This window comes from Polypterus senegalus, chromosome 10, assembly GCF_016835505.1.
Source record: "Polypterus senegalus isolate Bchr_013 chromosome 10, ASM1683550v1, whole genome shotgun sequence".
Taxonomy (NCBI): domain Eukaryota; kingdom Metazoa; phylum Chordata; class Cladistia; order Polypteriformes; family Polypteridae; genus Polypterus; species Polypterus senegalus.
In genome coordinates, this window is record NC_053163.1 from 141,429,634 (window position 1) to 141,456,381 (window position 26,748).

Genomic DNA, 26,748 nt, shown 5'->3' on the forward strand with positions numbered 1-26,748 from the left:
GGCCTAGGCTGTTTCCTGTCTTTCATTCAGTAATGCGAGGGTAGGCTTCTAGCCCATTATCGTCCTGACTTTGGACAAAGTGGGAGTAAGAGAATGTGTGCAGTCTGACTTCTGACTATTTTTAGAAGGGAAGAGGAAATAGAATCATGGAATTACAAAATTATAAAGATATACATAGTCTGTATTAAAGCTATTTTTTTTTTTTTGGGAAGGGATAGCAGGTGGACTTTAAGGGTTGGCTGTACCTATTTATTTGTTTATTTACTTATTTAGACCTTGTGTGATGGGAAGAAAAGTGGGAGTTTTGACCAGGAATGATATCATTAAATATCCAACCATATTCAGAGGTGACCTATCTCACTGGTTGATACAGAGATGCCCACTCTAGGATACATGAAGGTTTTAGTGATAGGGATGGATAGAGACAAATGAACCTGCAATATAAATTAAGGGGCTAACGAGGATTTGAGCCAGTTAAATGTATTATCACAAATACCTGAATAGTTCTAGAATAATAGAGAGATATTAGAGGAATTGTAACTAAATATGGAGGTCAGAAGTTGAGAGCTGTGGATTGCTTTTGAATACTGTTCAAGGTGTAGAATAAAAAGGAAGGAAGAAAGAGAAAAGCTCTGTCTGCTTCCTGTTTTGATGGAGAAAGAATAAGAGGGCAAGGGATTTCTGAGAATGATTGTTGATGTTGAGGATTATAATATTTAAGCTAAGTTTATATATCCCATGCTGAATTCCATTCTTTCCATGACCTGCATCAAGAATGGTTAATTCCTGCAATCCATAGCCTTCTAAATGTCAAGATGAAATTGAGTCAGCAATATGCAGGGGCCTCTAAATGTTGTCTGAAGCTAGACAAGAGAGAATAAATAGTTGGCTTAATTGGAATGACTTAATAACTGTCTTCAACCAATGAGCAAAAACCTTGGTGTAAAGTAAGTTAAACACTTCATGAGTAAATTAGTCCAGAAGCTTTAATATAGTGTGGGGTCTATGCCTTGTTTTAGGAGAAGTATCATGACTACCTTGTTAATTCTAGGATTCACTTGCCAGAGGTTACTTTCTTAATAATGTCAACATTTTTTTAATTCTTTTACTTATGGATTAAACAAACAAAAAGCATCAGCCAAGTTAGGCTCTGGGTATAGTTTACATAAGGAAACCATGGCGTGGGGACTGTGCTGAAGCAATGGAGTGGAAGAGTTTCTAATAGCAGGTTTATTATGGATTTGTGTTAATGCCAGCAAGCAACTCCTAATCTTGAAACTTAGGGAGCTGGCTGGCAAGTACAGAACACTGTAGTGTAAGTCATCTAAAAAGTTATTAAAAAAATCCAATTTCATTAATGTCTTTGTCAGTGAGATTGATCATTAGGCTTCTGTAGAAAATGAGCACATTGCATTTGTTGGATTGAATAGAAGGGTTGGTTGTTAGCTACATGTTTGTGGTGACAATGAGGAAAATCCAGCACATTCATGCATCAAGGATCAGACATCAAGCCCAGGAAGCAATGCTGAGATTAGTCATAATCACAATTACTGAAGAATAAGAAAATGAGTAAGATGTTAAATAAATAAGGGACAAAAATATGGTGCATGCTGACAGCCAGTGATCTCCAAATAGCAATTGAGAAATGACAATTGAGGGAAATTGAATCCCAAGAGGATTAAACTGAGATATCCCAACATCATGCCGGGTTGATTACAAGCTACTTAAGTATTAATGTTTATGAAGAAGATACAAAACTAACATAAAATAGTCTTTAGCTCTCAAACTAAAATCTCTAACATTTACTAAGCAACAGGGACAAAATATTCTTCTTTTTATTAGTGAAAATGTGAGCTCCTGTACTAAGTACAAGCTCGTTCACTGCACACACTCAGACAAGGAGGATCCATTGTAATTATCAAGCCAGAACTCATTCTCTTTTAATTTTTACTGAAGACATGGCTCTCATTTCTTATACTCTGCTGTTCCTCTAAATTCATAGGATGACTCCTCAGATTATTTTTTCTCAGTTTATTACATCTCATTCTGTAATGTAAAAGCTTAATATGCCAGTCTTCACTCTCTCTTAAAGTCAGCCTGTTTGCTTTCTGTTTGCAGGAAGTTCAACTGCAAAATAACACACAGGATTCCTTAACTACCATACATAAAACAAAAGTACAAATTAATTACCATAAAGGTTAGAAAAGCAGGTTTTGAAAAAAAAAAAATGCTTTTGGAGAATGGCTAATTGACCACTTACTACTTCAGTCATTTGGGTTGGAACTTGGCTGGTTTTGTAAGGAGTAGGATAGAAAAAAAAATTAAAAGGCATTGCATATATTGTAATAAATCATGAAGACCATAAAGAAGCTTTAGGAGTTTATGGTGGTATGTGGTGAATCCCTGCGTATCATCATCCGTTTTGTGTACTCTTCATAAGTTTCAGCACTGGGGTAAGGTGGCAGTATGCAAGCCATTTCTCAAATAAATGAGCCTCAATACATTTTGCAAGAACGATGCATTAATTTTCTCAAAAAACTGATGTAGCTACATTTCACAATCATGGTATATAATATATTACCACATGAAATTATGTTCTAAAGTGAGTAATTTTTTTAATACATTTTAAAAATAACTAGCTTATTCTTGTGCTTTATAATAGAGGCAATAACACCAGGTGATAGTGGCAGCAGTAGGCAATATATTTGCAGATTAAAGGAAAAAAAAAATTTTTTTTGAGAGACTGGCAAAAAAAAATTTTTTTGAGTGACTGAAATAAGCTTCCGTATAATGAGAAACTATGTGTAATGGGGTATGTGACTGTTTCCAGTCATTATTGTTTATTTCTGTACAGAACAGATAACTTTTTCTGTAAGTTTTAATGCTTTTGTTTTCAGGTTGGACCTTGGCATCCTGTCCTTAACCTCCTTTATAAAGCCCAAGGACAAGCTAGGTTTTTAGGCTTCACTTTAGAACACAGTATACTGTGGAAAATTGATATATTCCACGACTGAAACTACCAAGCTTATCCTTTAATTCAAAAAGATATTGTAGACCCTAATCTAATACCGTGCCTGTTGACAAGCCTGATGGTGGCAGCATCAGGTGCAGTGAGGAACTCTGGAGCTCTGATTTAAAATAGTGGGAAAAGTTAATAGCATTAGCAGGATATTTCACCTTAAATTACACCTTTTAGCATAAAAACAATCCTAAGAGAGAATCATCTTAATCAAGCTTAAAAAATGGGAGATCAGAGTCCTGGAGCCAGTCAGTCAAAGCCCAGACCATAATCCAACAGGATCATTTACAGAGCTGTACAGTGGACATTCCCTCATGTTTTCAGTTGAGCTTGAACTCCTCTTTGAAGCTGAATGAGATAAATTTGCAAAACCCAGTTTACCAATCCAAATAGGCTTAATGCTATAGTTCAGGCAAAAGGGGCTGCACAAAGTCCCAGTTAAAGGGGATGCAAAATTACTTTTCTTCCAAAAAGTAGTTACTTTGTCACAGAAGATCTTCTAACCAACATTACCGTATATCATCACTTTCAATTACTTTATATTTTAATTTTTGTGTCTTAAAAAATTTGGCTTTTTGTTCTTTACATTAGCAAAGATGAAATTGCATTAAGGATTTTCCTGTTGTCACTGTTTGTACATTTCTTTGTGAAGCATTATTTTTTTATTTATTACAATAACAGAATTTAATGACAAGTCACATAGTGAATACAGGACAGAATTAACCTCCAGCCCATTCTACATCCAGGAGGGAGAACAAACATCACATAGTAAGATACCAGGAAGATATTGATCATTCGAATGTAGTCTGTAACAGCAACAACATTTATTTCTATAGTTTTATTTTCATACAAACACTTTACAAGATGTCAAAGGAAGTAGTTGCATGCAATGAAAAAATGAAAAACAAATTCAAATTAGATAAGAAAAATAATGCGTAAATAGTATACAAAAAGTAATCTACATTTATGTACAATAAATATTTAAGAGAAATTTAAGAAATTTAATTTTGAGGTGAGAGAGGATATGAAGGATATGAGTATAATGGAGCAAGATGCAGAGGACAGGAAGATATAGGAAAAGATGATCCACTGTGCGACCCTTAACGGGAGCAGTTGAAAGAATAATAAGAAGTGAGTCCTTAAATGTTTTGTAAGTCTTAAATGAAGGTTTGATGGCCAGGGCGGACAGAAAAAAAAACTCCAGTTAAGCTGGAGAAAAATAAAACAAAATCTGTAGGGGTTCAAGTCAAGCATAAATGTTCTTAAGTAGGACTATCTTAGAGTATTTGATGCTCTGGGTCTCGTGGCAGGCTAGGCTATCCACTTTCATTCAAACATCATTGGTGGCTGCACAGGACTTTGATCAGGTCGTGGTGATGCAGAATGCCACCACAGAAGAACTGGAAAAGAAAACAGAGAAAAGTAAATATTAATATCAATTGCAGATTCATTGAAAAGTATGATAATTCTATGCATATCTCATTTATTAAGGGCAGATCTAACGTGTAGTTATGAAAAGGCCAAATTAAAAAACTGGGATTTTATAAGTTTTTTAAAATGATCTACAGAGTTAGCCTAGCCTGTTAGTCTATTCGAGTCAAGAGAAACATATTCATTAAACAACAATTACATTATATTATTATATAGCTATTCAGTTTTCAAAATTGCTCTTGATCATGGAGTAAAACTTCAAAGGGCATTTGTAATAAGAATCTTATGAACTGAAATCTTAAATGTCAGTAGAAGAATACACTGCTTGTACACTAAAGCCTTCAAAATTCTTTAATGTAAAAATGACTAATCTTTGTCTTTAATGTCCAGGAGTGGGTCAGGTGGTGTTACAGGTGGCAGCAGCAACAAATTGCAAACACTATTATGGAGTGGAGAAGGCAGACATCCCTGCCAAGTATGCCGAGGTGAGTTCATACTGAGCAGATTGCATAAATGCATGCATGCAGTATTTCAGGACAATAACTTAATGATGTGCCTTTCATTTGCAGTCAATGGACAAAGAGTTTAAGAAGTGGATGAAGTGGTATGGTAAGAAGCATGGAGAGTATACGGTGAGTAGGCAATACTCTGCTTTGAACTTCTCTGATTAAAACTGTGAATTGGCTAGAGAGTGGAGTGCCAGGTTGTACTTTACATTCTATATGACCCTATAGCTTGATGTAATGGCCACTGCCTTGCATTCCTCAAATGTATGGCATAGTGCTCTTGTTTCCGCCCCCAACCCTTTCTCTCTCATTTTAGTTGGAAAGAGGTGACTTCTTATCTGAGGAGTGGAAAGAGAGAATTGCAAATACAAGGTAGGGATATTCTACAAGCTTTAGGGGGCATTGTGAAATGTTTTGGCCATTTTTTCCTTGCATTATTGTCTAATATGTTGAGGCATCCTGTAAAATAATTACAGCGTTACATTACCTAGTCTTAGTTTAGATTTTAAAACTGTTTAAATGCCACAGGTCACTGTAAATAGCCCAAATGTTATCAAGCACTTCTCTGCCCATTCAGGGCTACTGGTGACATAAGTCCTCACAGTAGCATCAGATGACAGGCAGAAAACAAGGCTGGGAGTGTACTAATCAGGCTAATTAAGCACTGACGTTTACACAGGCCAAGTTTTGAGTGCCAGTTGTACATCCCCAAAGACACACAGGTTTGTTTAAGAAAAACTGAAGCATCCAGCGGAGGACTAATGGGAGGCAGGGAGAACATGCAAACACCTCTCGGACATCACCTGACTATGCAGGTTGAACACAGGGCACTACACCATAAAGCAGCAACGCTAACCACTGGACGAACATGTTGTTATATCCCAAATTATCTTCAGTATTTAACTGAATCAGCATAGTATCAAGAGGAGAGTTACTTTAGCAAATCAGTGCTTTTTAAAAAGAGCTTGATTTTTACCCCTTGAACTGCACCTTCAAACAATACACACATAGAAACATCACTGAATCAATAAATATATGTCTGAAATGTGAGGTACCAGTCTAATTTAGCTGGCATCAGTTTGTTTTGGGGTGGAGATTAGTGCCATTATTTTAAAAGCAATATTCATGCAGACATGATGTACAAATAGCTGGTCATGCAATACACCCCCTCCCACACCACTCACCATACAAGTTGAAACAATTCTTAAGCATTGCTATCATTGGAGAAGTAACTTATGGCCAAATTAAAAGCTGTAGCAAGAAGGGTGCTGTCTTAGTGATCCTCCACTCCTAGAATAAGGATAAGAAGAATAAAAAACACAGGGAAGGAACAATTACAAGGAGAGAAAAAGTCTAAAATAAACAGAAAGCAAACAACAAAGCTGACATCCTTTTGGATCTACTAACAGGAGTAACTCATGGTTTACCAGGTAGAGTGGCTCGTCCACTTGTCAGCTTTTTAAGCACAACAAAGCACTGGCATCAGTCTTTCTTAAACTGACTGTTATTCAAATCTTGTTCCAACTCACCTCTCACACAAGACTTAGAATGACTTTCCATGAGGAAGCTTTAAACACTATCCTGGGAGAACTACCAGCCAAGTCTGGAATTATGTCCAGGATCAGGTCAATAAAGTTTCACAACCAGCCAACCTGGGTGTCCTGTAGAACCTCCCACAATTACTGCATCACTAAACCATCTATATCTCTTAAAGGACTAAGTCTCTTAGGGAGCATACTACTTCTTCACAAATATGTGATTTGCCTCTTGTAAGAGAGGGAAATAACTGGTCTCTTGATAGTTTTAAGATTTTAAAGGTCAACATGAGTGCATTTCTCTGGTTCTGGCACCCCTTATTATCCAGGAGGTATTCTGACCCCTGCTAACCCTCTGAGGGTTCTTTCTCAGCCTTGACTGAGGGTCAGCCATTTCTGCCACATACTGCTGAATCTTCCCTGTTGTGTTATGGGGGGTCAAAACCCTGGCATTGTTGGGACTGGTAGTGTAAACATGACACCTTTAACTGCCTGGCAACCTCCTGCTCAAGGGGCATTTCACATATCTATCTCTCATTTTGGGACTCATTGAGCCCTGGCCTTTTCCCATGCCACCTTTTCCTTGCTGGCAAACCCTTCGGCATGGAGTAATTCACACTACTGTATATATGTGAGGCATTTGTGGCCCTTATCATTTTACTTGATACACTTTCCTGACTAGACATCCATTTTGTCAATCAGTCAATTTGTTGCAGCAAACAATTATAGAACATGTGGACTAGCTTTTTTTCTGGTAGAAAACCAGAAATGCCATCACTTTAAGGTCAAAATCTCCTAGAAATAGTTGTCTTCCGAACATATCTTTAACACTGCAGGTAAGGGAGTTTAATGCCTTTAATTTAGCTGGCTATGTGCCTATATTGTGACTGGCCTGTACTTTTTGTTTTGTGCAATATGACCCAATTTAATTCCTTAGTTTCATGGAGACTTTTATTATGAGGTTATTCTTCTAGAATAGTAGGTTGAGGTTTTTATTTTTTTTCCTTATATCATTCTAAATAAGCAATAATGATAAGAATGTAGGTTAGCTGAACAATTCTTTAAACCGATTGTAATATTTTATTGGTAGACTACCACCACAAAATAACCAGTCAAAAGTCTGGACACACCCAGAAATGTAAATGTGTTTGGTACAAATTAATTATTTTTTTAAACTATGATACCTTTAAATAGATTTAAAAACACAACCAAGACAGTATTATTGTTCTTAGTGACTTACTGCTTGAAATGACTGATTTGTAATTTATTATTCTTGTATGACTGCAAAACACCTTTTTCAGCAGTCATTCCTTCAGTGTCCTAATGGTAAACCCCCTTAGCTTATCCTTAGTCATGTATTTGTTTCTGCAAATTACTTATTGATATCCTTATCCTCCCATACAGTTGTCCATCTCAGAATTCCCTTGTTTTTCTAGCCTGGTTAGTTCCAGTTTGATATGTTCACTTTACGAGCATTGATCTAAAAGTAACGGACACTTTTGTATGCAATCATTAGTTCTGCCATATGTAATAATTTTCATTCAGCAAAAAAGTAAAAAGCCAATAGACTGACACATTTCTTGAGAAAGCCATTTCATTTTGACCGTTTTTGAATCCAAAACTGAACTTTAAGAATACCAATACATTGGAACCCAAGTGAACAGAATAGCAGGTTTCAGCAAGGTTCTCTAACAACTAGTTAGCATTTAAAATAAGTAATTTAGGATAAGCTAAGGGATTTTACCATTAGGACACTGAAAGAATGGCTGCAGAAGATGGGGCTTTCAGACATAAGTGAATTAAAAATGACAAAATCATTGATTTCTAGCAGTAGTAACCATTAGAAACCCTAGTATTGCCTTGGTCGTATTTTAAAATCAATTTAATGATATCTCGGTTAAAAAAAAAAAAAAGTTACCAATTTCAATAAAAAACATGAAAAATTCTAGGTGTGTTAAAACACTTGACTTGTATGTACTGTATGTCTTGAACATTAATGATAATGTTGTCTACTGCAAGGTTTTTAAAAGCAAGTTGAAAATTTGAATGTGGCAAAGTCTTCATTGAAAAACACACACTTTATTTATTTATTTTTTTTAAAAAAAAGCTTTTTAATTACAGTATGTCCCAGCTATGTCTTATATGTCCTCCACCGCCACTCCTATCTCTACATTTTCACATTGTACTAATTTTTTGCCACTAATTTTGTTTATTTTTGTACCACTCTGTAGACTCTACAGTGTTTTCTCTGAGATGTGCTTCAGATGTATGGCTATACTTCACTCAACAGGTTTATCATTAGTAACTGTTCTGAATAATGTAATATGTCAGTGTCTTTAAACCTGTTGATCTTTTTAATTCTCCAACACACACCATTATGTTCTCTCTTCTTTTTGTAAGTAAAATACATAAGAGAGAATGGATAATGTACCTGTTTATATATGTTATGAAGTGATCTGTGGTTTTGCTCTTACCTGCTTCAGCTTCCCAAAGGAGCGAGCTGGAAGAATTTTTTTTAATTTTTCATTCTGTGAAGGCCAAGTATGGCTGTTGGGAATGGGCCTATTCAGACGGGTGATGAATCAAAAGTGATGGCGTGTGAAGTGACCAACACTTTGGATATGATGTTTCATGTTAGTATGGTAGAGATCTGCACATCACACTTTATGTGATGCTGTGGCGCTCCTTCCCTACTTCAGGATCTTGGGTGAGAAAACCACTAATCAGCAGACTTCTTTTGCAGTGTGATTTTTGTGAATAATTTTGCCTTTGGTCCCGAAGTAGATCACCAGCTGAAGGAGAGATTTGCAAATATGAAAGAAGGTAAGTTGCACTTAAAATACTTTCTGACATTTACAAAAATTTTGAAGTTTGATCATTTTTATCATGTATTTTCTGTAATTTTTGTTGTAGGTGGTAAAATTGTATCCTCAAAACCTTTTGCCCCTCTAAATTTCAGAATCAACAGTCGCAATCTGAGCGGTAGGTACCCTTTGTTTCCCTAAAGATACTGTTACAGTGTTCTTAGTCTTTATGTAATGTTTGAATGATCTTTATTAATTATTATTATTAGTATTATTATTATTGTTATTATCTGTAGTAGTAGCATTATTACTAGTATTATTTCTCTGTTCTTCCCAGATATTGGCACAATAATGAGGGTTGTGGAGTTGTCTCCTCTGAGGGGCTCTGTATCCTGGACTGGAAAGCCTGTTTCTTACTATTTACATACAATAGACCGGACCATAGTAAGTAGTCCTTCAGAAAGAAGAGCTTCACACGTGCAGCTTGAGACCCGGATACTAGGTTATGTTTTAAAGTGCACCATAGAGGAAAGACTTTATTTTGTTTATGTTTTGAAATTATCACGCTTTTGCATCTTTTAATTTAGGTGGGGAAATGAAGCAGCTGTGAGGCAGGGATTGTGGGAGAGTTATCCGTTGTTTTCTTCAGAATCATTTTGGTATCAGTACTGAGTTCCGAATACAAGTATCAATACCAAAATTGAAAATTAAGTACTGATGTAGCAGAATTGTTGAATTGCAACTTTGATTCAGTGATTCATAGGTTAGAATGGAAATGGCTGCTTATTAGTTACTGGTTCAGAACTTTACCTGTTCCGCCACAATTCCTGCATACTTTTTCATGACGGGGAAAGTTTAACATGAACCGTGGGGTTGAGAATGACCGTTTCTAACTACTCCAAATCATTTCTAACCACTGGAGCATAAGGGTAGCCTGTGATCCTAAACATAAGTGGGATATGCTCAGTAGTACTAAATTGATTTAAGCGTGTTTCAGAATGTTATGTGGAACTCGTGAGTATAATATTGCTAATATATAGTGAAAATATTGTTACTTGGCCTCTTGTGCCAAGTTTCCACTTACCCATTGTTGCTTATTCAGTCACTTGCCCTATAACTTTTGAGAAATCAAGGAGGCATTTAAACAGCCAGTTTTGTAATTTTCTTAAATTCTCAGAGAGGGATAAAAGAGGCATTGCTGCCATTCTCTCACATAAAGACTCTGTCCCATTACATGGCTTTTCTAGTGATTTTCATTTATAGACTTCATTTACGGGCGGCATGGTGGCGCAGTGGTAGCGCTGCTGCCTCGCAGTTAGGAGTCCTGTGTTCGCTTCCCGGGTCCTCCCTGCGTGGAGTTTGCATGTTCTCCCCATGTCTGCGTGGGTTTCCTCCGGGCGCTCCGGTTTCCTCCCACAATCCAAAGACATCCAGGTTAGGTGGATTGGCAATTCTAAATTGGCCCTAGTATGTGCTTGGTGTGTTTGTGTGTGTCCTGCAGTGGGTTGGCACCCTGCCCGGGATTGGTTCCTGCCTTGTGCCCTGTGTTGGCTGGGATTGGCTCAAGCAGACCCCCGTGACCCTGTGTTCGGATTCAGTGGGTTGGAAAATGGATGGATGGACTTCATTTACATAAAAGTTAGTGAGTTTGAAGCAGTCACAACACAATCCCGTGACCATCAGTCATATAATCTGACATGAAGAGCACCTTGGTCCAAGCAGTCTGTGCTTTGTTTCAACAAAGTCAAATAGGTTTGAAAAAGGAGTGAGCTTGCAATATTTTGAAATTTTGAAACTGTGCTGGAAAGTAGTCACAAAGTTGTATAACTTGTTTTTTGGACATGTAATCGGACATAATCAGATGATGAAATCCACAACTGTAATTGTCAAGTTTCATATCCCTTCCAAATAGAAATCATATAATATGTGATCGGCTTAAGACATGCACACTTCACAGGCTTAGGTGTGGTCTATGAGAGCTACTTTTAGACCATTTGCATTTGACTGCCAGTATCCACTGTGAGCTGGATGCATATGATAAAACATTTGGGAAACATAACCATAAAATCTGTATGAGTCCTGTGGAGCGTGAAAGATGTGGATAATAATATGAACATCTAAGGACTGGAGGCAAAGGTGTCATTCATCTCTCTGTTTTCTCATTCTTTTCACTCTGTAGCTTGAAAATTATTTTTCCAGTCTCAGAAATCCAAAACTCAGGGTGAGTAATATTTATTAACACAATATTCACCTACGTTCATATTTTTGTGCTGACAGCAAACAGACTGGTAGATATTCTTGCCGTCTTTGACTTGTAAACTGTTGAAACTGTCTGGACTTGTTGGTGGTGTGTTGTTAAGCAAAACCTATTAAAGAAAATGAAAGTTCAAAGTGAATTATATTATTGCTTTAATTAACTTATATTTGGTAGGGGTCAGGAATCGTTATCTGACTACTAATTACCTCCCACTGCACCTTCATCTTACCAGTGGGAGCATTTGACTGATTTTTTTCATATGGAATTAGTTTCTTTAGACCAGCTTGAAAATACCTTGACATATCTCTAGCCCAGCTGTGAGCTTCACCTGAGACTTCCCAGCCCTCCGGTAGTTTAACAACAATAGCTGTGGCTTTAGATAATCTGGATTTAGGTTTTTTGTTAACAGACCGTTCATTAAGAAGAAATACATTAGTTACTCTAACTTATCACTATAGTGGGGGAGGGAAAAGTTGTTTTCTATTTGTGTGGATTGGTTGTGGGGGAACATTTGCTGATTAGTGACAAAGTGGGGTGCAACCCTTCATTAGGAACAGATGGTTGTAATAATTAATTTACTAAAAAATATATATATAAATTGTCACAGGATGACCAAGAGGCTGCTAGGCGGCGACAGCAGAAAGAAGCAAAAGAAAATAAAAGCAGCACAACAACTCCAACCAAAGTGCAGGATCCCAAGGTAAGCATCTGATGTCTTTTCCTTTGTACTTGAGAAATGCTGTGAGTAAAAAGCAGGGCTGTGGAGGCAGGGTGTCGAGGAGTCGGAGACAATTTTGGGTACCTGGAGTCGGAGTCGGCAAAAAGTTTACCGACTCCGACTCCTACTAAATTTAAATGGGAATTAAAAAAGTAAGTTGAAATGTCCCAATTCACAAACAGTCATAATGAACCACTTCTCTGCTGTAAGAATAAAACCCAATGCATGCAGTGCATAATGTTACCACAAAACAAACATGTCAAGTAACCATGAAGCATGCTTTTCATTGACTGTATGCGTCACTATATGGGATGTAATGCACAGGTAAGGTGCGGCACCGCTTTCCATTGTGTCGTGTTCCACTGTTACAGGGAACTGTGAACCTAGCCTAAAGCCCCCCATACATTTACAGATGCACTGCCGATTTTTTGGCCGTTCAACGAGTCATCACGCGTCAAACGCCTGAAAAATCATCTGGTGTGTTCTCAGCTCCGTCGGCTCCCCTTCGCTATGCGCTAGTGAAGGGGGCCTAAGGAGCCGAGAACACAGATCTCCCTACCTGTCTCCAGCAGAGGCTCGTTCTGCTGATCAGCTGGCCGGTGAGTGACACAATGCACTAAACTTCCGGCTGGCTGACAGAGGAGACAGCCACTGCAGCAGACAGAGGCATCACATTACTTTGGATGGGGGCGGTGGTCGAGATTTTCGGCAAGCTGGATCTGCCCGTCCATGTGGACACCCGCAATCTGCGGCCGCCGATCAATTGTGTTTGTCTTTAATCTGGCATTATAGTAGAGTGTTGGCTTCCTAGCCAGTAGTTCTGTGGTGAAATGACATGTATGTTGCCTTCCTTACCTTCAATAGATGTAGAAAATACATTAGCATAGTATATACATACAGAGGAGTTGGAGTCGGAAGATTTAGAAACTGAGGAGTCGGAGCATTTATCTACCGACTCCATAGCCCTGGTAAAAAGATCACACCAATGAAATAATTTTGAATTTAAATATTATACTGTAAGAACAAATGCTACTGAAGATAATTTTAGATGTGTTTATTACGTAAACTGAGGACAGTAGAGTCCACTAACTGTTATACAGCATTTATTGCTGTACTAGGCTGACCCGCCTTTTAAGGCAACCGACTTTTAAGTTGACTACTTCTTAAGGCAATTCAATATGTAGATCAATTTGATATTTTATACAAACTCATTAATTTGGTTATATTGCATTTGAGCGGTATTACTTTAATACTCGTAGTTTCTGTTATTTTTGTGATGAAATTTAAACTTTTTTTCTATATTGAGGTTGCCCTTTTGAACCCCCCTGATATTTACTACGCGGTGAGGTATTTGTACTAAATCAACATTAATTATTTCCAGAGACATAATTTTGTCTATTTTTCCAGCGCATCGCGCACAAAAGCAAGGGAACGATGGGAGCACCCGAACTCTGCTCACATCATGACGCCTGCATCGCAAGCTGCAAGTAGTAAGTCTGTGATAAGTGGAATACCGCTACGCTTTCCACTCACGGGACGGAAGGACAATCCTGACCGCTTTTATATATTAAGAAAGAAGAAGAAGATATCGCACAGTCTGGAGTAGAAAATCATCTTTTACCTGGAAAAACGAAACTACAAATCCCATCGTGCATTGCAAAATGGACGGGGCGTGTGTGAAACGCGTAGCACTCACGGGACGGAAGGACAATCCTGACCACTTTTATATAGAAGGATTATCCTTAAGACATACATATTTATATTTACAGAGAAAAAACTATTTTCTTGTCAATATGCCTTGCAAGAAACTCGGTCCAAAATTAATTTTAAAAAGTAATGTTTATACACTGCGTGTGCAATAATTTGGCAAATTGTGTTCCCCAGAATTGATTTTATTGTTGAACAAAGACAATGCTTTAAGTCAATCAAAAATTTCATTTTACATCAAACCTGAAGGAAAGGAAAACTGAGTTTTGTCTTTCTCAGGTCAGATGTAAGTATGTCCAGCTATTACTCAAATTAGCATGCACATTTATTAGGAAGCTAAACTAAAAATCATTTTTTCCTTGACTCACTCGTTTACTATCAAGTTTTGCATTATGTGTAAGAAATTTGTAACATAAAATGGCATATAACTTATAACAAATAACATTGTTGGTCTTTCACAAATGGTAAGTGACGACTATAGCCACCATTATTTTCAGTAACTACCATCATCTTCCCTTCCATAGAGCATGTTAGTTTCTTGATCTGTTCACAATGAACTTTTGTGGAAGTTACAACCACAGCCTCCCAAATGCTGTTCAAAGAGATGTATCGTCTTCAATCACTGTAAATCTCACATTTGAGAAGAGCCTACAAGTTCCTAATAGGACTTATGTCAGGTTAAGAAGGGGGCCAGTTCATTATTCGTCATCTTGGAGGTCTCTACTAGCTTACCAAGCAATGGAATACTTGGATGCATGCGATGGAGCATTGTTCAGCATAAAGATCATTGCCTTTTTGAATGCTACTTGAGGAAAGCATCTTCCAGAAACTGTCAGGAGGTTTGGGAATTGATTTTTCAGTCCATCTTCAACATGAAAAGGTATAGCTCATCCTTAATGATAGCAGACCCCACCATTACTCCTCCCCTTCCTTGTTACCTTCTTACTTGAACAGGTGCCCTATGTCCAATAGTGGTCCAGTCACAGGCCTAACTGCCAGGTCCATCAAAAGTCAACCTCATTTCACCTTTCCGTAAAAACCTTTGAAGAATCAATGTTCCAGTATTTCTTGTCCCAATCCTGATGCCATAACTTACGAGTCTTTTTGAGTGATTATACAACATAAATCTTTATCACAAAAAAGTCAGAAAGTATGCACACAAGTTTTGGTTTATTTCGGGTTTTCAGAAACCATCACAGGGTCATAATTATTCATACAGGATCAAAAATATACATTCAAACTGCCAAATATTTGCTTAAATGCCCCTTGGCACGTTTCGTCTCGATCATATACTTCTGGGAGCCATCAACAAGCTTCTGGCAGAATTCTAGTTGGATATCTGACTACTGTTCTTGGCAGAATTGGTAGAGTTCAATGAAATTTGTTGGTTTCTTGGCACAAACCTAACTTTTAAGCACAGTCCATGAATTTTTAATATGTTTATGGTCAGGAGTTTGGGAAGGTCATGCTAAATGCTTAATGGTAGCTTGATTTAGCCATTCCATAATTAGCTTTTGATGTGTGTTTAGGGTCATTTTCCTGTTAAAACACTCACTTGTGTCCAGATTTCAGCCTTCTACTTGATGGTTGTAGGTTATGCTGAAGAATTCTGAGGTAATCCTTCCACTTCATAAATCTGTCCACTCTGTGCATTGCCCAAGCTCCACTGGTAGCAAACATCCTCAAAGCATGATGTCCACATCACCATTTCTCCTCCCAACGTCCAACGTTGGTCATTGTGTCCAAAAAAACTCTTATCTTTTTCTCATCTGACCATAAAAATTTCCTGCAGAAGGCCTTTCCTGTGTGCATGTGATCAGCAACAAACTTCAGTCAAGTGTGAAGTTGTTGATTTTGGAGTAAGTGCTTCTTTCTTGGACGGCAGCCTTTCCACCCATGAAGATGTAAAACTTGACTGTGTACAGTTAGACTTGTCTTTTGAAACAACATCATAGCAGATATTCTTCTTGTTGGTTCTTAGATTGCATATGGCCATCCAGACCAATTTCCTTGCAGTTGAGGGTGACGGTTTGGGTCTTCTTCTTGACCTTGGCAAAGTAACTATAGTTGCTTGAACTGGTGATCTTGGAGTCTAAAGTTGTTTAGAAATGGCTTCAAGAGACTTTTCTGACATGTGAAAATCTACAATCCTCTTCCTCATGTCTGTACTGAGCTCCTTGGACTTTCCCATTGTGATGTGTGTTGGTCAGTCCAATGACTGCTGCCAAACAAGCCCTTTTCTGGCAACACTGAGAAGCTACCAGTTGTAGTCAATTATGATCACTAACAGGTGGTTAAGAAACACCAAGTTAAAATACATTTGGAAACTTTCAGAATCACTAAATTAATAATATAATTCTGTGTGTATTTCTGACACTGTATGTATAATTTTGATTCTATGATAATTTTAGAGAACCCACAATAAATTAAAACTTGTGTGCTAAATTTCAGGCTTTTTTTGTAGTGATGAATTTTGTATGATCATTCTGCCACAGTTGTAGAAATCACAAAAAACCCAATACTGTTGTGTGTGTGTCTACGTGTTTATATATCTCTGTATTATAATAAAAAAATTCCTGGGACGAGACGTGACTTTTTCAGAGATATACTTTTAAGTCCGGTGAGACAAGACTTTGTGCCAAGAGATTTAACCACGCCCGGCAGAAAATATATATACAAAGTAGAGAGAGATGTGTGTGTATATCTATATATATATATATATATCTATCTATCTATCTATCTATCTATCTATCTATCTATCTATCTATCTATCTATCTATCTATCTATCTATCTATCTATCTATCTATCTATCTATCTATCTATCTATCTATCTATCTATCTATCTATCTATCTATCTATCTATCTATCTATCTATCTATCTATCTATCTATCTATCTATATGTGTTTGTGTGTATATTTATCACATATGTAATTTTGGATTGTTCTATTGCATTGTCAGCACACTCTTAGAACCATAGAGTGAACATTTCTGAAATGGTCTATCTACTAATATTAGAGATTGCGGTGTTTAAGCTACTGAGGCTTAACATTCGTTATTTTATTGCAGAATATAATCAGTAGACCTGCTGCTCAAACTGTACTCTGTTATATTATCTTATGTAATATCTTCTTTAGCAGGATTCAGCTGGTGAAGAGGAGAAGTCTGGTTCAGTAGCTGCAGTTAAGAAAGCTTCACCGGCCAAGCCACCACGCAAAACCCGTCTCATCAAGAGCCGGAAGATGGGAGGAAGAAAGCGTGGACGACCCAAAAAGGCTAGCGCTGCTGCAGCAGAGCGTAAAGCTAAGAAGAATCAGGCCGCGTTGGAGCTAATGCATGCCAAAACGGTGTCCCAGACAGCGCCATCTCAGGGTTAGTGCCTATCACAATTTGTGGATGGATTCCTTTTTTTTTGGTCAACATGTTGTTAGTTTTATTTTGTGACTGTTTAGGGCTCTTGTTTGGTTTATGAGGAGCCAGTTCAGCTGGTTTGAGTATGTAGATAGGATACCCCCAAAGTTCCTCCCCCAGAGTTTGCAACAGGCTTTTACTCATTTGGAGAAGATTAAGGGGCAGATTAAGGAAGTGCTGTAGAGATTATATCTCTTGACAGTCTTCAGTGGGTCTGGAGAAAAGCTGAAGCGGTTTCTAAGTAGAGAGTAAACTGTCAGTCCAGACTGCCATGTTGCCTTCTTGAATGAAAATGAATAAACATTTTTCATTCTCCAGGCTTTTGACAGTGATCCATTTACAGTAAATAGTGATTAAGTCCAGAGTTTGGCTGAGATCACTCTAGGACATATAACATCTGGGTACAGCATTCCACTTATTTTATTATCTTACTCCAATCTTCTTTTAGACACACACAAAGCACCTCATAGCCCATTCTATCAACTACCTCTGAAAGTGCAGCGGCCATCATCAGGACAGCTGCTCCTGGGCCCAACACCACCTGCACTGCAGCAACTTCTAGGTGAGTATTATCTTTCACACATTTTTAAACTTGATGTGTCCAGAATGAACAATGTACCTTAGTATTGTCTCACTTTATGAACTCTCACTGAGTGGATATTTATGTGATAGACCTAGTTCAGGTATAAGATGTCACTGAAGATGCTATATACCCGATTAAGACCTAAAGCTGGTTGCTTCTTTTCAGACTCTTTCAAGGTACAATACCTTCAGTTTATGGCCTACATGAAAAGCACAGAGTACAAGACTAGCCTCCAGGAGGTACTGGAACAGGAAAAGGTAAGAGTAAAATGAAATGAACAAGTGCTGACAGTTTTGGAGCAGGAAAATACTGGTTTCTAAATGATAGTGCTGATGTGCCCATACGAAAAGAATGTTGTGTTGGTTTGATAAGCAGTTCAATTCTTCTTGAACTTATCCTTAGGAACGAAACAAAGACTTGACTGGGAAGGCAGAACAACTTTTTGCCCAGTGCCAAGGTCAGAAAGCAAAGATCAAAGGACTGTTTCATCAAAAGTTAGAAGAGGTAAGAGTGGCCTTAGTATTTTTGTTGTTGTTGTGTTTATGTGATTTCATAACTTAGATTTAATAGCTGTCATGAGACAGCATATCTTCTCTGAAACTTTTAGAATAAGTCAGTACATAAATAAATCTATAGACTTAGTAATTAGAACCATCTTTCTGCAGCTTGGAGTTAAAGCACTCACCTACGAAGACCTGCTTCAAGCTCAGAAGGAGATATCGGCACACAACAGGCAGTTGAAGGAGCAAACTAAACAGCTGGAAAGAGACACCATAGAGCTGAAGAACCAAAGCTTACTGCTGGTGCGTACCATATCGGGCACATACATTAAGATTTGCCTTTGCTCAGCTTAAACATTAAGTGAAATCTATTTGGTATTTCTAGATGAAGAAACGATGTGAGGAGTTACAACTGAAATGGTCCACACTGTCACTGGAAACTCTGCATAAGGAAAAGCAGGTATTGAGGAGCCAAATCTCTGAGAAGCAGCGGCACTGCTTGGAGCTTCAGGTGAGACACTTGACCATCATGGTGATCTGTTTCTTTCTTTAATTGGGCCTAGTGTACTCTGACCTGCATTGTCTTTTTGACATTTTCAGATCAGTATTGTGGAGCTGGAGAAGAGTCAGCGTCAGCAAGAGCTACTTCAGTTGAAGTCTTACAGTCCGTGTGAGGATAGCCTATCTGCATCATACCTGGGAAAGGGGCCTCCGAGCTTGGAGCCTCGCACCCCTTTGGACATGAAAACGTCCGAATTGCCAATTCCTGCTGTGAACTGTCTGAGCCCAGAGCTAACTATGAATGGAAGTGCTTCATCTTGCTTTGATAGAGGGGTGAAACCTGAACTACTATCCCACTTCCTGGCTTCCTCACATGATGATATTGTTCCTCCAACTCCTGGTGCTAGACAGCGCCTACCGAGTCATACTCTGCCTGATTACACTCGCCTTTCTCCTGCAAAAATTGCATTACGGAGACACTTAAACCAGGATCCCAGTGGTGCACTAAAGAGCTCCATGCTCTCATTGCAGAGGTGAGGCAGCAGAAAATGACTTAACAAAAATTTCTTATTTAACAGATGTCTGAATTACCAGTTGACTCCCAATTTCTCTGTCTTCTACATTTTGTGAATTTGGGCATCTCTGTGGGTGAGACTGTTTTCACATTAGCTAGTGCAATTTCCAGCACTACAAGTCTCTCTCATGGCTCCATCCTCTGCACCTCTGTGCACCTCTTTACTCAATCATGCTCCTCCTTTTGCTCCAAATGTTCAAAGTAGTTTGGCCACTTACTACTTCCAAATTCTCTTCTTTTCTAACTCTTGGTAGGTAAATAGATAGATATGAAAAGCACTATATTTGTTTGAACTTTATTAATGCCTAAGGCAAATTCATATTGTTATGATTACTGTTATTATTCATGTGGCAAGTTTGGACACATTACAGCTTTGTCCAGGTATTTCTTATAGTTCGATCACAAGTAGGGTAAGTGACTTGTTCAGGGTCACACTAAGGCAGATGCTGCAACAGGACAGAAAACCTTGCGATTTAAAATGTTAGTGCCTAGACCTGAACTATTCTCTAAAATACCCAGTGTAAGTTTAATCTATTGTCTCCTTGTTATCCCTGTGCCAAACATACAAAGTGCTGTGAAAAAGTATTTACCCCCTTCTTAATATCCTGTTTTTGCATATTTTTACACAATGAACAGCCTCAGACCTTTAGAAAAAATGCAGTATTGGAGAAAGGGAACCTGAGTAATGCACAATATAGTTTTTAAATAATTACTTTATTCATTTAAGGAACAAAATTATTATGCATCATCATCACCCATATGAAAAAATAATTGCCCCCAGAGTTTCAACACTTGGTTGCAGCATTTTTACCAGCAATAATCCAAATAAACATTTTCTACAATTTGATATGCTTCTTTCCCATTGGAGTTGAGAAGTTTAGATTCAGACACATTGGAGAACTGCTTATTTCAGGTCCTGTCACAGCAACTGTATTGGGCTCAAGTAAAGACTTTGACTAGGCCACTTAAATTTTTTTACTTTGTTTCTTGTGAATCATTCAGTTGTAGACTTACTTTTGCATTTTGGGTCATTGTCCTGCTGCATTACCCAATTACGCTTCAGCTTCTGGTCATGTAAAGGACCTTAAGAAATGTAATGGCAAGTCTTCTATGACTTGAGGCAGCAAAGCATTCCCACACCATTACATTTTAACTCCTTTGTTTTATTACAGGTATAATGTTCATAGTATCAAATGCTTTATTAGCTTTAACACTAGAATTACCAGAGCCTACGAAAAAACTCGTATATCCGGCCCACCTTAAATCCATTCACACCTCTCCACCAGCGTCTTTTGTCATCTAAAGGTGCTAATAAAGACGAGCTGCAAGCAGCCGGCTATATATCCCCCCACCAACTTAGAATGTGCACGAACTTCTCCCAGCTCATTCCTTGATTGATCATCTGGGAGTGAAGTTGAGTTTTAGAGTGAAAATAATAGATTGTTATTTGGAGCACACGCATTTAATGTGTGATCCGTTTCTACAGTAATCTGTGTAAACACAGAAACTTTTTCATATTGTAGTAATAAATGTTACAAAATGTAGGCATAAACTATAAAATGTGTGAAGTCTGAAGTCCAAAGATCAAATAAACACTTTCACAAAAGGTTCATGAATGATACAACAGCTTCCATGGTGTATCGGTAATATTTGCTGACTCAGCGCGTGGCACGCTTGCCGTGCCTCAGAGACCCGAGTTCGATTCCCTGCTGGGGAGAAAATGTTTTTTTTTTTTCTTTTCTTTTTAACCTTATCCGCTCTGCCTGTCTGAACTTCCTGTCTATCTATATAATAATAACAGTAATTTTATTATTATACTAGCAGAATACCCGCGCTTCGCAGCGGAAAAGTAAAAAGAAAAGGAAACATTTTAAAAATAACGTAACATATACATATATATATATATATATATATATATGTATACACACATATATATATACATATATATATATATATACACACACACATATATATACATATATATATATACACACACATATATATACATATATTTATATATATATATATATATATATATATATATATATATATATACACACACACACATATATATACATATATATATACACACACATACATATGCATACACACACATACATATCTACATATATACACATACACACACACACACTATATATATATATATATATATATATATATATATATATATATATATATATATATATATATATATATATATATATACACATACAGTCTTTGGGTGCGAGCAACTGTTGCTGGGGGTGCCAGAATCCATGAAGGAAGAAAAATGAAAAACATTATTTGTACAAAATCTTAATTTATTTATCCATTCCTAAATAATTAAATGGGCAGGCTATTTCGTATCAGTGCAATACGCTGTTTGTTTAAACGGATGACTCCCGCTCTTACGTGCAAGTCTGCCTGGATATTATGAACTATCGTATCTGTTCAAGTTCTATTTAAGTTTTGAAATAGAAGGAATTTTTATTTAGTCGACAGAATATTATTTCGGAATAAATCAACTCAAACCTTAAATAACTTATAATATTTTGCTCTCCATAAAAATATATCCTGTCTAAATTATACAAGTTAAAAATAAAGTAAACGTTAAAAGAACAAACATTTAAATTTCTTTACTCTTATGTAATTTTATATAAAACATAAAGTTAAATTTTTAAATATCCCAAAAGATTTTGCTCTCCATAAAAATATATCCTGTCAAAATTATACAAATTCAAATATGAACATGCTGCATAACAAAACCTGGAAATATAAATAAAATTTGTTCTTTTCAGCAATAACAAATCAAATCATTCAGTTGTCTTTGCTCTTATGTAATTTTATCAGAGCTGGACGCCTGGCATCTTTTCTTGGCAACAAGTTCGTTTATGTTTGGTGTGAGGTTCTGTGTTGTGGAGATTCTCAGGATGGACTGCAGGTGCTCATCAGTGAGACGACTCCTGTGTGCTGTTGTGTTAGTCTTCATCACTGAGAAGAGCCTCTCACACAGATATGTGGTACCAAACATGCACAAAGTTCGAGCCGCATGTACACGGAACTGGAGCATTTTTGCAGGAATGGAGTGAATAAACTGTGCGAGCCGTGCAGTATTGTACTTTGCCTTCAGTGTGCCATTACACTGCAGCTCAATGACCTCCATCTGAATCTGCACAGGTGCAATTTCCACATCGACGGCAAATGGGTTGCGAAACAACTCAAAATTCTTTTTTTGTTCTTCAAAGGCACCAAAGCGCCATGCGAACTCAGTGTGCAGTGCGCTCAGTTTATCAGCAAAGTGTGTATTTGGGAACACCGTAGTGCCGACTTAGTTCAACATTACTTGGCAACAGGGAAAGTGAGGCAAGTTGCACTGGTGCATTTGTGTCTCCCATAAAAGTAGCTTCACTTGAAATCACTTTGTGATTTTGCACAGGTAAAAACGTCTGCTGAAGTGTCAGATTCTTCTTTAACTCTTCTGCTTTCTTAGATTAAACTCTGTAATTACAGCCACATTAGCTCCACAAATGAGACACACGGGTTTACCGGCAATGTCAGTAAACATATACTCAGCCTCCCATCAGTTTTAAAGGCTCTATGTTCAGAATCACCTTTTCTCTCGGCATCGTGGGCTAGCTTCGCAGTAACTTGCAGCATCATAAGCTAGACTTGATTAACACGGTAAGTGTTCGGCAAGGCAGCTGAAGCGCTGCATTATGGGATCTGTAGTTTATTGTGTTACCAGCGCTTCATATTCCCGGGCCATTAATAACAATAATATATAAAATGATCCCCCGGGCCAGATATAATTACACGCAGGGCTGGATGTGGCCTGCGGGCCTTGAGTTTGACACATATGAACTAAATAGAACTTGAAAAGATATATTTTTTCAAATGTGATCGCGAAATTCAGATTGAGTTGACTCGCACTACAGTACATCGAGCCCGCGTGCTATTGTGGTTTTGCCTGTGTGTCTCAATAAGTTACCCTCCCCTCGCTCTTACTTTTTTACCGTTCATCTAATGAATACACTGAGTATGGCTTTACCAAAACAATCATTGATCGCGAATAAAGTATCCATTATTCATAAAGCTTCAATTGGTGATCTGTCTTTCTGCGTTAACCGCATATTTTTTCATACGTCTCAAACCAAGGGGATGCGAGGCTAAAATGAATCGGGAAGCACACGCACATACTCAGTGCATCCCTCCCGAATCGAACCTTGACGCCGCGCTAGAGGCGAAGCCTCTACTATTGCGCTACGGCGTGTGGTTTGTCTATTTGAGCGTAGCAGTGTAATTCGGTTTTTGTTCAGCACTCTTTGGAACTGTTGCTTTTGTCTGCGCACTGCGTCAATTCACGTGAGCCGCTGAATATGGTTTTATATGTCACTCGCTCGCTTCTAATTGTTTCGCTGCCTTCTTAATTATATAACGTATGTTTTCTTCAGCGGTTTTTGGAGCTCTTCCTGGTTTTCTATATACTGTGGGATTATGTGCGAGGCGTAATGATGTCACACGAAACTCCGCCCCCCCACGGCTTTCGGGCTCAACTCCATTACAGTATATGCAGAAAAATAGCTTCCAGTTATGACCATTACGAGTAGAATTTCGAAATGAAACCTGCCCAACTTTTGTAAGGAAGCTGTAAGGAATGAGCCTGCCAAATTTCAGCCTTCTACCTATACTGGAAGTTGGAGAATTAGTAGTCAGTCAGTCAGTCATTCAGTCAGTGAGGGCTTTGCCTTTTATTAGTATAGATAGCAGCTTCCCTGTCTGCCTATCATATATGCCATGGAAGCTGTTGTATTGTTCTTGAACCTTTTGTGAAAGTGTTTATTTGATCTTTGGCCTTCGGGCTTCACACATTTTATAGTTTATGCCTACATTTTGTAACATTTATTACTAAAATATGAAACAGTTTATGTTTTAACAATGTATTTACACAGATTACTGTAGAAACGGAACACACATGAAATGCGTGTGTTCCAAATCACGATTTATTATTTCCACTCTAAAACTCCACTTCACTCCCAGATAATCAGTCAAGACATGAGCTGGGAGACGTTTGTGCACGTTCTAAGTCGGTGGGGGGATGGAATAGCCGGCTGCTTGCAGATTGTCTTTATCAGCACATTTAGATGACAAAAGACGCTGGTGGAGAGGTGCGAAAGGTTTTAAGGTGGGTCGGATCTACGAGTTTTTTTGTAGACTCTGGTAATTCTAGTGTTAAAGCAGACATAGTGGGACCAGTATTGTCAAAACTGTTCTGCTTTTGACTCGTCTGTTCATTGAACATCATTCTAAAAGCCTCAGGGAACACCTAGGGGTTTCTTTGCAAATAAGAAATGAGAACTGATGGTAGTTTTGAATAACAGAGGTTTCTGCCTTGCTCCTATCTTTTGAATGGCATTTTGACTTTTGTCTTTCTTATCATGAAGTCATGACCACTGACCTTAACTGAGACTACAGAGGCTTGCATTTCTTTGGATGTTCTTTTGGGTTACTATATGAATTTTGGAATGATTTAGTACTGTTCCCTTGTGACAATTTTGGCAGGGCAGTCTTTCCTGGGAAGTTTTACCACAGTTCCAATTTATTTAGAGATAATATGGTATTGTGGAGTCTCAGAGCCTTACATTTGGCTTTGTAACCCTTTCAACAACCTTTTTTTCCTCATCTCTTCTAGAATTTCTTTTGATTGAGACACAGACTTCTGATAGAATCCTTGTATAGATGACTTCATTCTCATATTAAAGGTCATTTATTTGTAAGGTTTCTATTCAACAGGGTGGGCAACATTCAGTCAATCTAATTTTCAATTAACTTCGGTCAACTAAGGGGGTAATTAACTTTTCACAGTGTTGACATAGCTGGTGAATAACTTTATTACTTAAATATATTAAGTAGCAATTTAGAAATGATGCTATATATTTTCTGTGATTCCCTTTATCTAATATTCATTTTCTATAAAGATCTGAAGCCATTCATAGTGACAAATTTACAAAATTAAAGGATATTGGAAAGGGGAAAATATTTTTCATAGAACTGTATAATATACCAATGGTGAAATGTCCCTGAATTAAGGAGGTTTTGTACAGTTTGATGGCTGTGGCAAAAAAAGCTCAATTTGTCATTCAATACAATGTTAGAATGAGTTAGTGGCTTTGAAATGTGGACCAGATGATAGGCCTGTAATGTCATCATTATCCTTTTTCTGCCACTGTGACATCGTATAGCAGTCCTTCCTGATCTCTTTGTTCAGGCAGGTTGCAGCATAGAATAGCACCCCTAGCAGTTATCAACAGGTAGAACACCCAGACAGCTTGTTAAACACATTAAAGGATCTAAGCCTCCTCATAAAGACCTGTTTGGTTGTTGTTGCCTGTGCAGTCCAGGATATATAGTTATATACAGTATAGTATAGGTGGCTTTATCTACATAATGGTATGACGTATAAATCTAACTGAACTGCTAGTGATACCCACCCTTCAGGGTCTGGATAATCTAAAGTATTATGACCAATTGGACATAGTTGATGAGGCCTACATATGTTAAGGAAGAATAAGAAATAGCAGATACTGACTGACTGCCCAACAGACAGCATCTGAAAGGGAGCACCTGATGTCACTACTTGTTGCAGAATTACTTGATTATTTAAAATTTGAAAGAAAAAAAAAAGAAGCCTGCTATTTTGCTGTAATAAGGTGCCATATAAAATAACATTTGATTGTTTCCTGCCAACAGGAATGAAATTGTGAAGGATGGGATTTTATCTACACCTAGTCTGGGAATTAGACAGGGTTCATCTCCATCTTCCCCTGGACTCCAGCAAGGTGAAGCTGTGAAAGCTGCTGAAAAGGTACAGTGGAAGTATATGATGAACAGAACTGGGTCCTCCAGAAGGAACAAAAAGCTCTGACAATTTAAAATGAATGTCATTTCTCTTATGTTGCCTGTGTTCCTTTGCATACCAGAGCTGTAAAGAGAAGAGTGTTCCTGGAAATCCAGATGCCATCACAAGCCTTCCCATCAGCATTCCACTAAGCACTGTGCATCCCAGCAAGTTGCCTGTCAGCATACCACTGGCCAGTGTTGTTCTTCCGTTCCGTGTAGAGAAGTTGGTGAGCACACCATTTAACTATTTTTTTTTACACAGCAACTACAAGACCAGTGGATAATGGTCCATCGTTTTACAATGGT

The 26,748-nt window shown here is 37.8% G+C and overlaps 1 protein-coding gene across 4 annotated transcripts in view; it reads left to right on the forward strand.

Moving 5' to 3' along the window:
- Window positions 1-26,748, forward strand: part of dot1l (DOT1-like histone H3K79 methyltransferase) — a 137,366-nt gene that overhangs the window by 75,360 nt on the left and 35,258 nt on the right. For 3 of the 4 annotated variants that reach the window (XM_039766896.1, XM_039766899.1, XM_039766898.1), the window contains 17 exons: window positions 4,841-4,935; window positions 5,020-5,082; window positions 5,273-5,328; window positions 9,235-9,314; window positions 9,405-9,473; window positions 9,633-9,739; window positions 11,475-11,516; window positions 12,160-12,252; window positions 17,114-17,348; window positions 17,836-17,949; window positions 18,136-18,227; window positions 18,373-18,474; window positions 18,636-18,773; window positions 18,856-18,981; window positions 19,071-19,504; window positions 26,293-26,407; window positions 26,523-26,669. In XM_039766896.1, the coding sequence (XP_039622830.1) occupies window positions 4,841-4,935; window positions 5,020-5,082; window positions 5,273-5,328; window positions 9,235-9,314; window positions 9,405-9,473; window positions 9,633-9,739; window positions 11,475-11,516; window positions 12,160-12,252; window positions 17,114-17,348; window positions 17,836-17,949; window positions 18,136-18,227; window positions 18,373-18,474; window positions 18,636-18,773; window positions 18,856-18,981; window positions 19,071-19,504; window positions 26,293-26,407; window positions 26,523-26,669 (2,108 nt within the window). The remainder of the gene's footprint in view (window positions 1-4,840; window positions 4,936-5,019; window positions 5,083-5,272; window positions 5,329-9,234; window positions 9,315-9,404; window positions 9,474-9,632; window positions 9,740-11,474; window positions 11,517-12,159; window positions 12,253-17,113; window positions 17,349-17,835; window positions 17,950-18,135; window positions 18,228-18,372; window positions 18,475-18,635; window positions 18,774-18,855; window positions 18,982-19,070; window positions 19,505-26,292; window positions 26,408-26,522; window positions 26,670-26,748) is intronic. The other variant, XM_039766897.1, reaches the window with a different exon arrangement.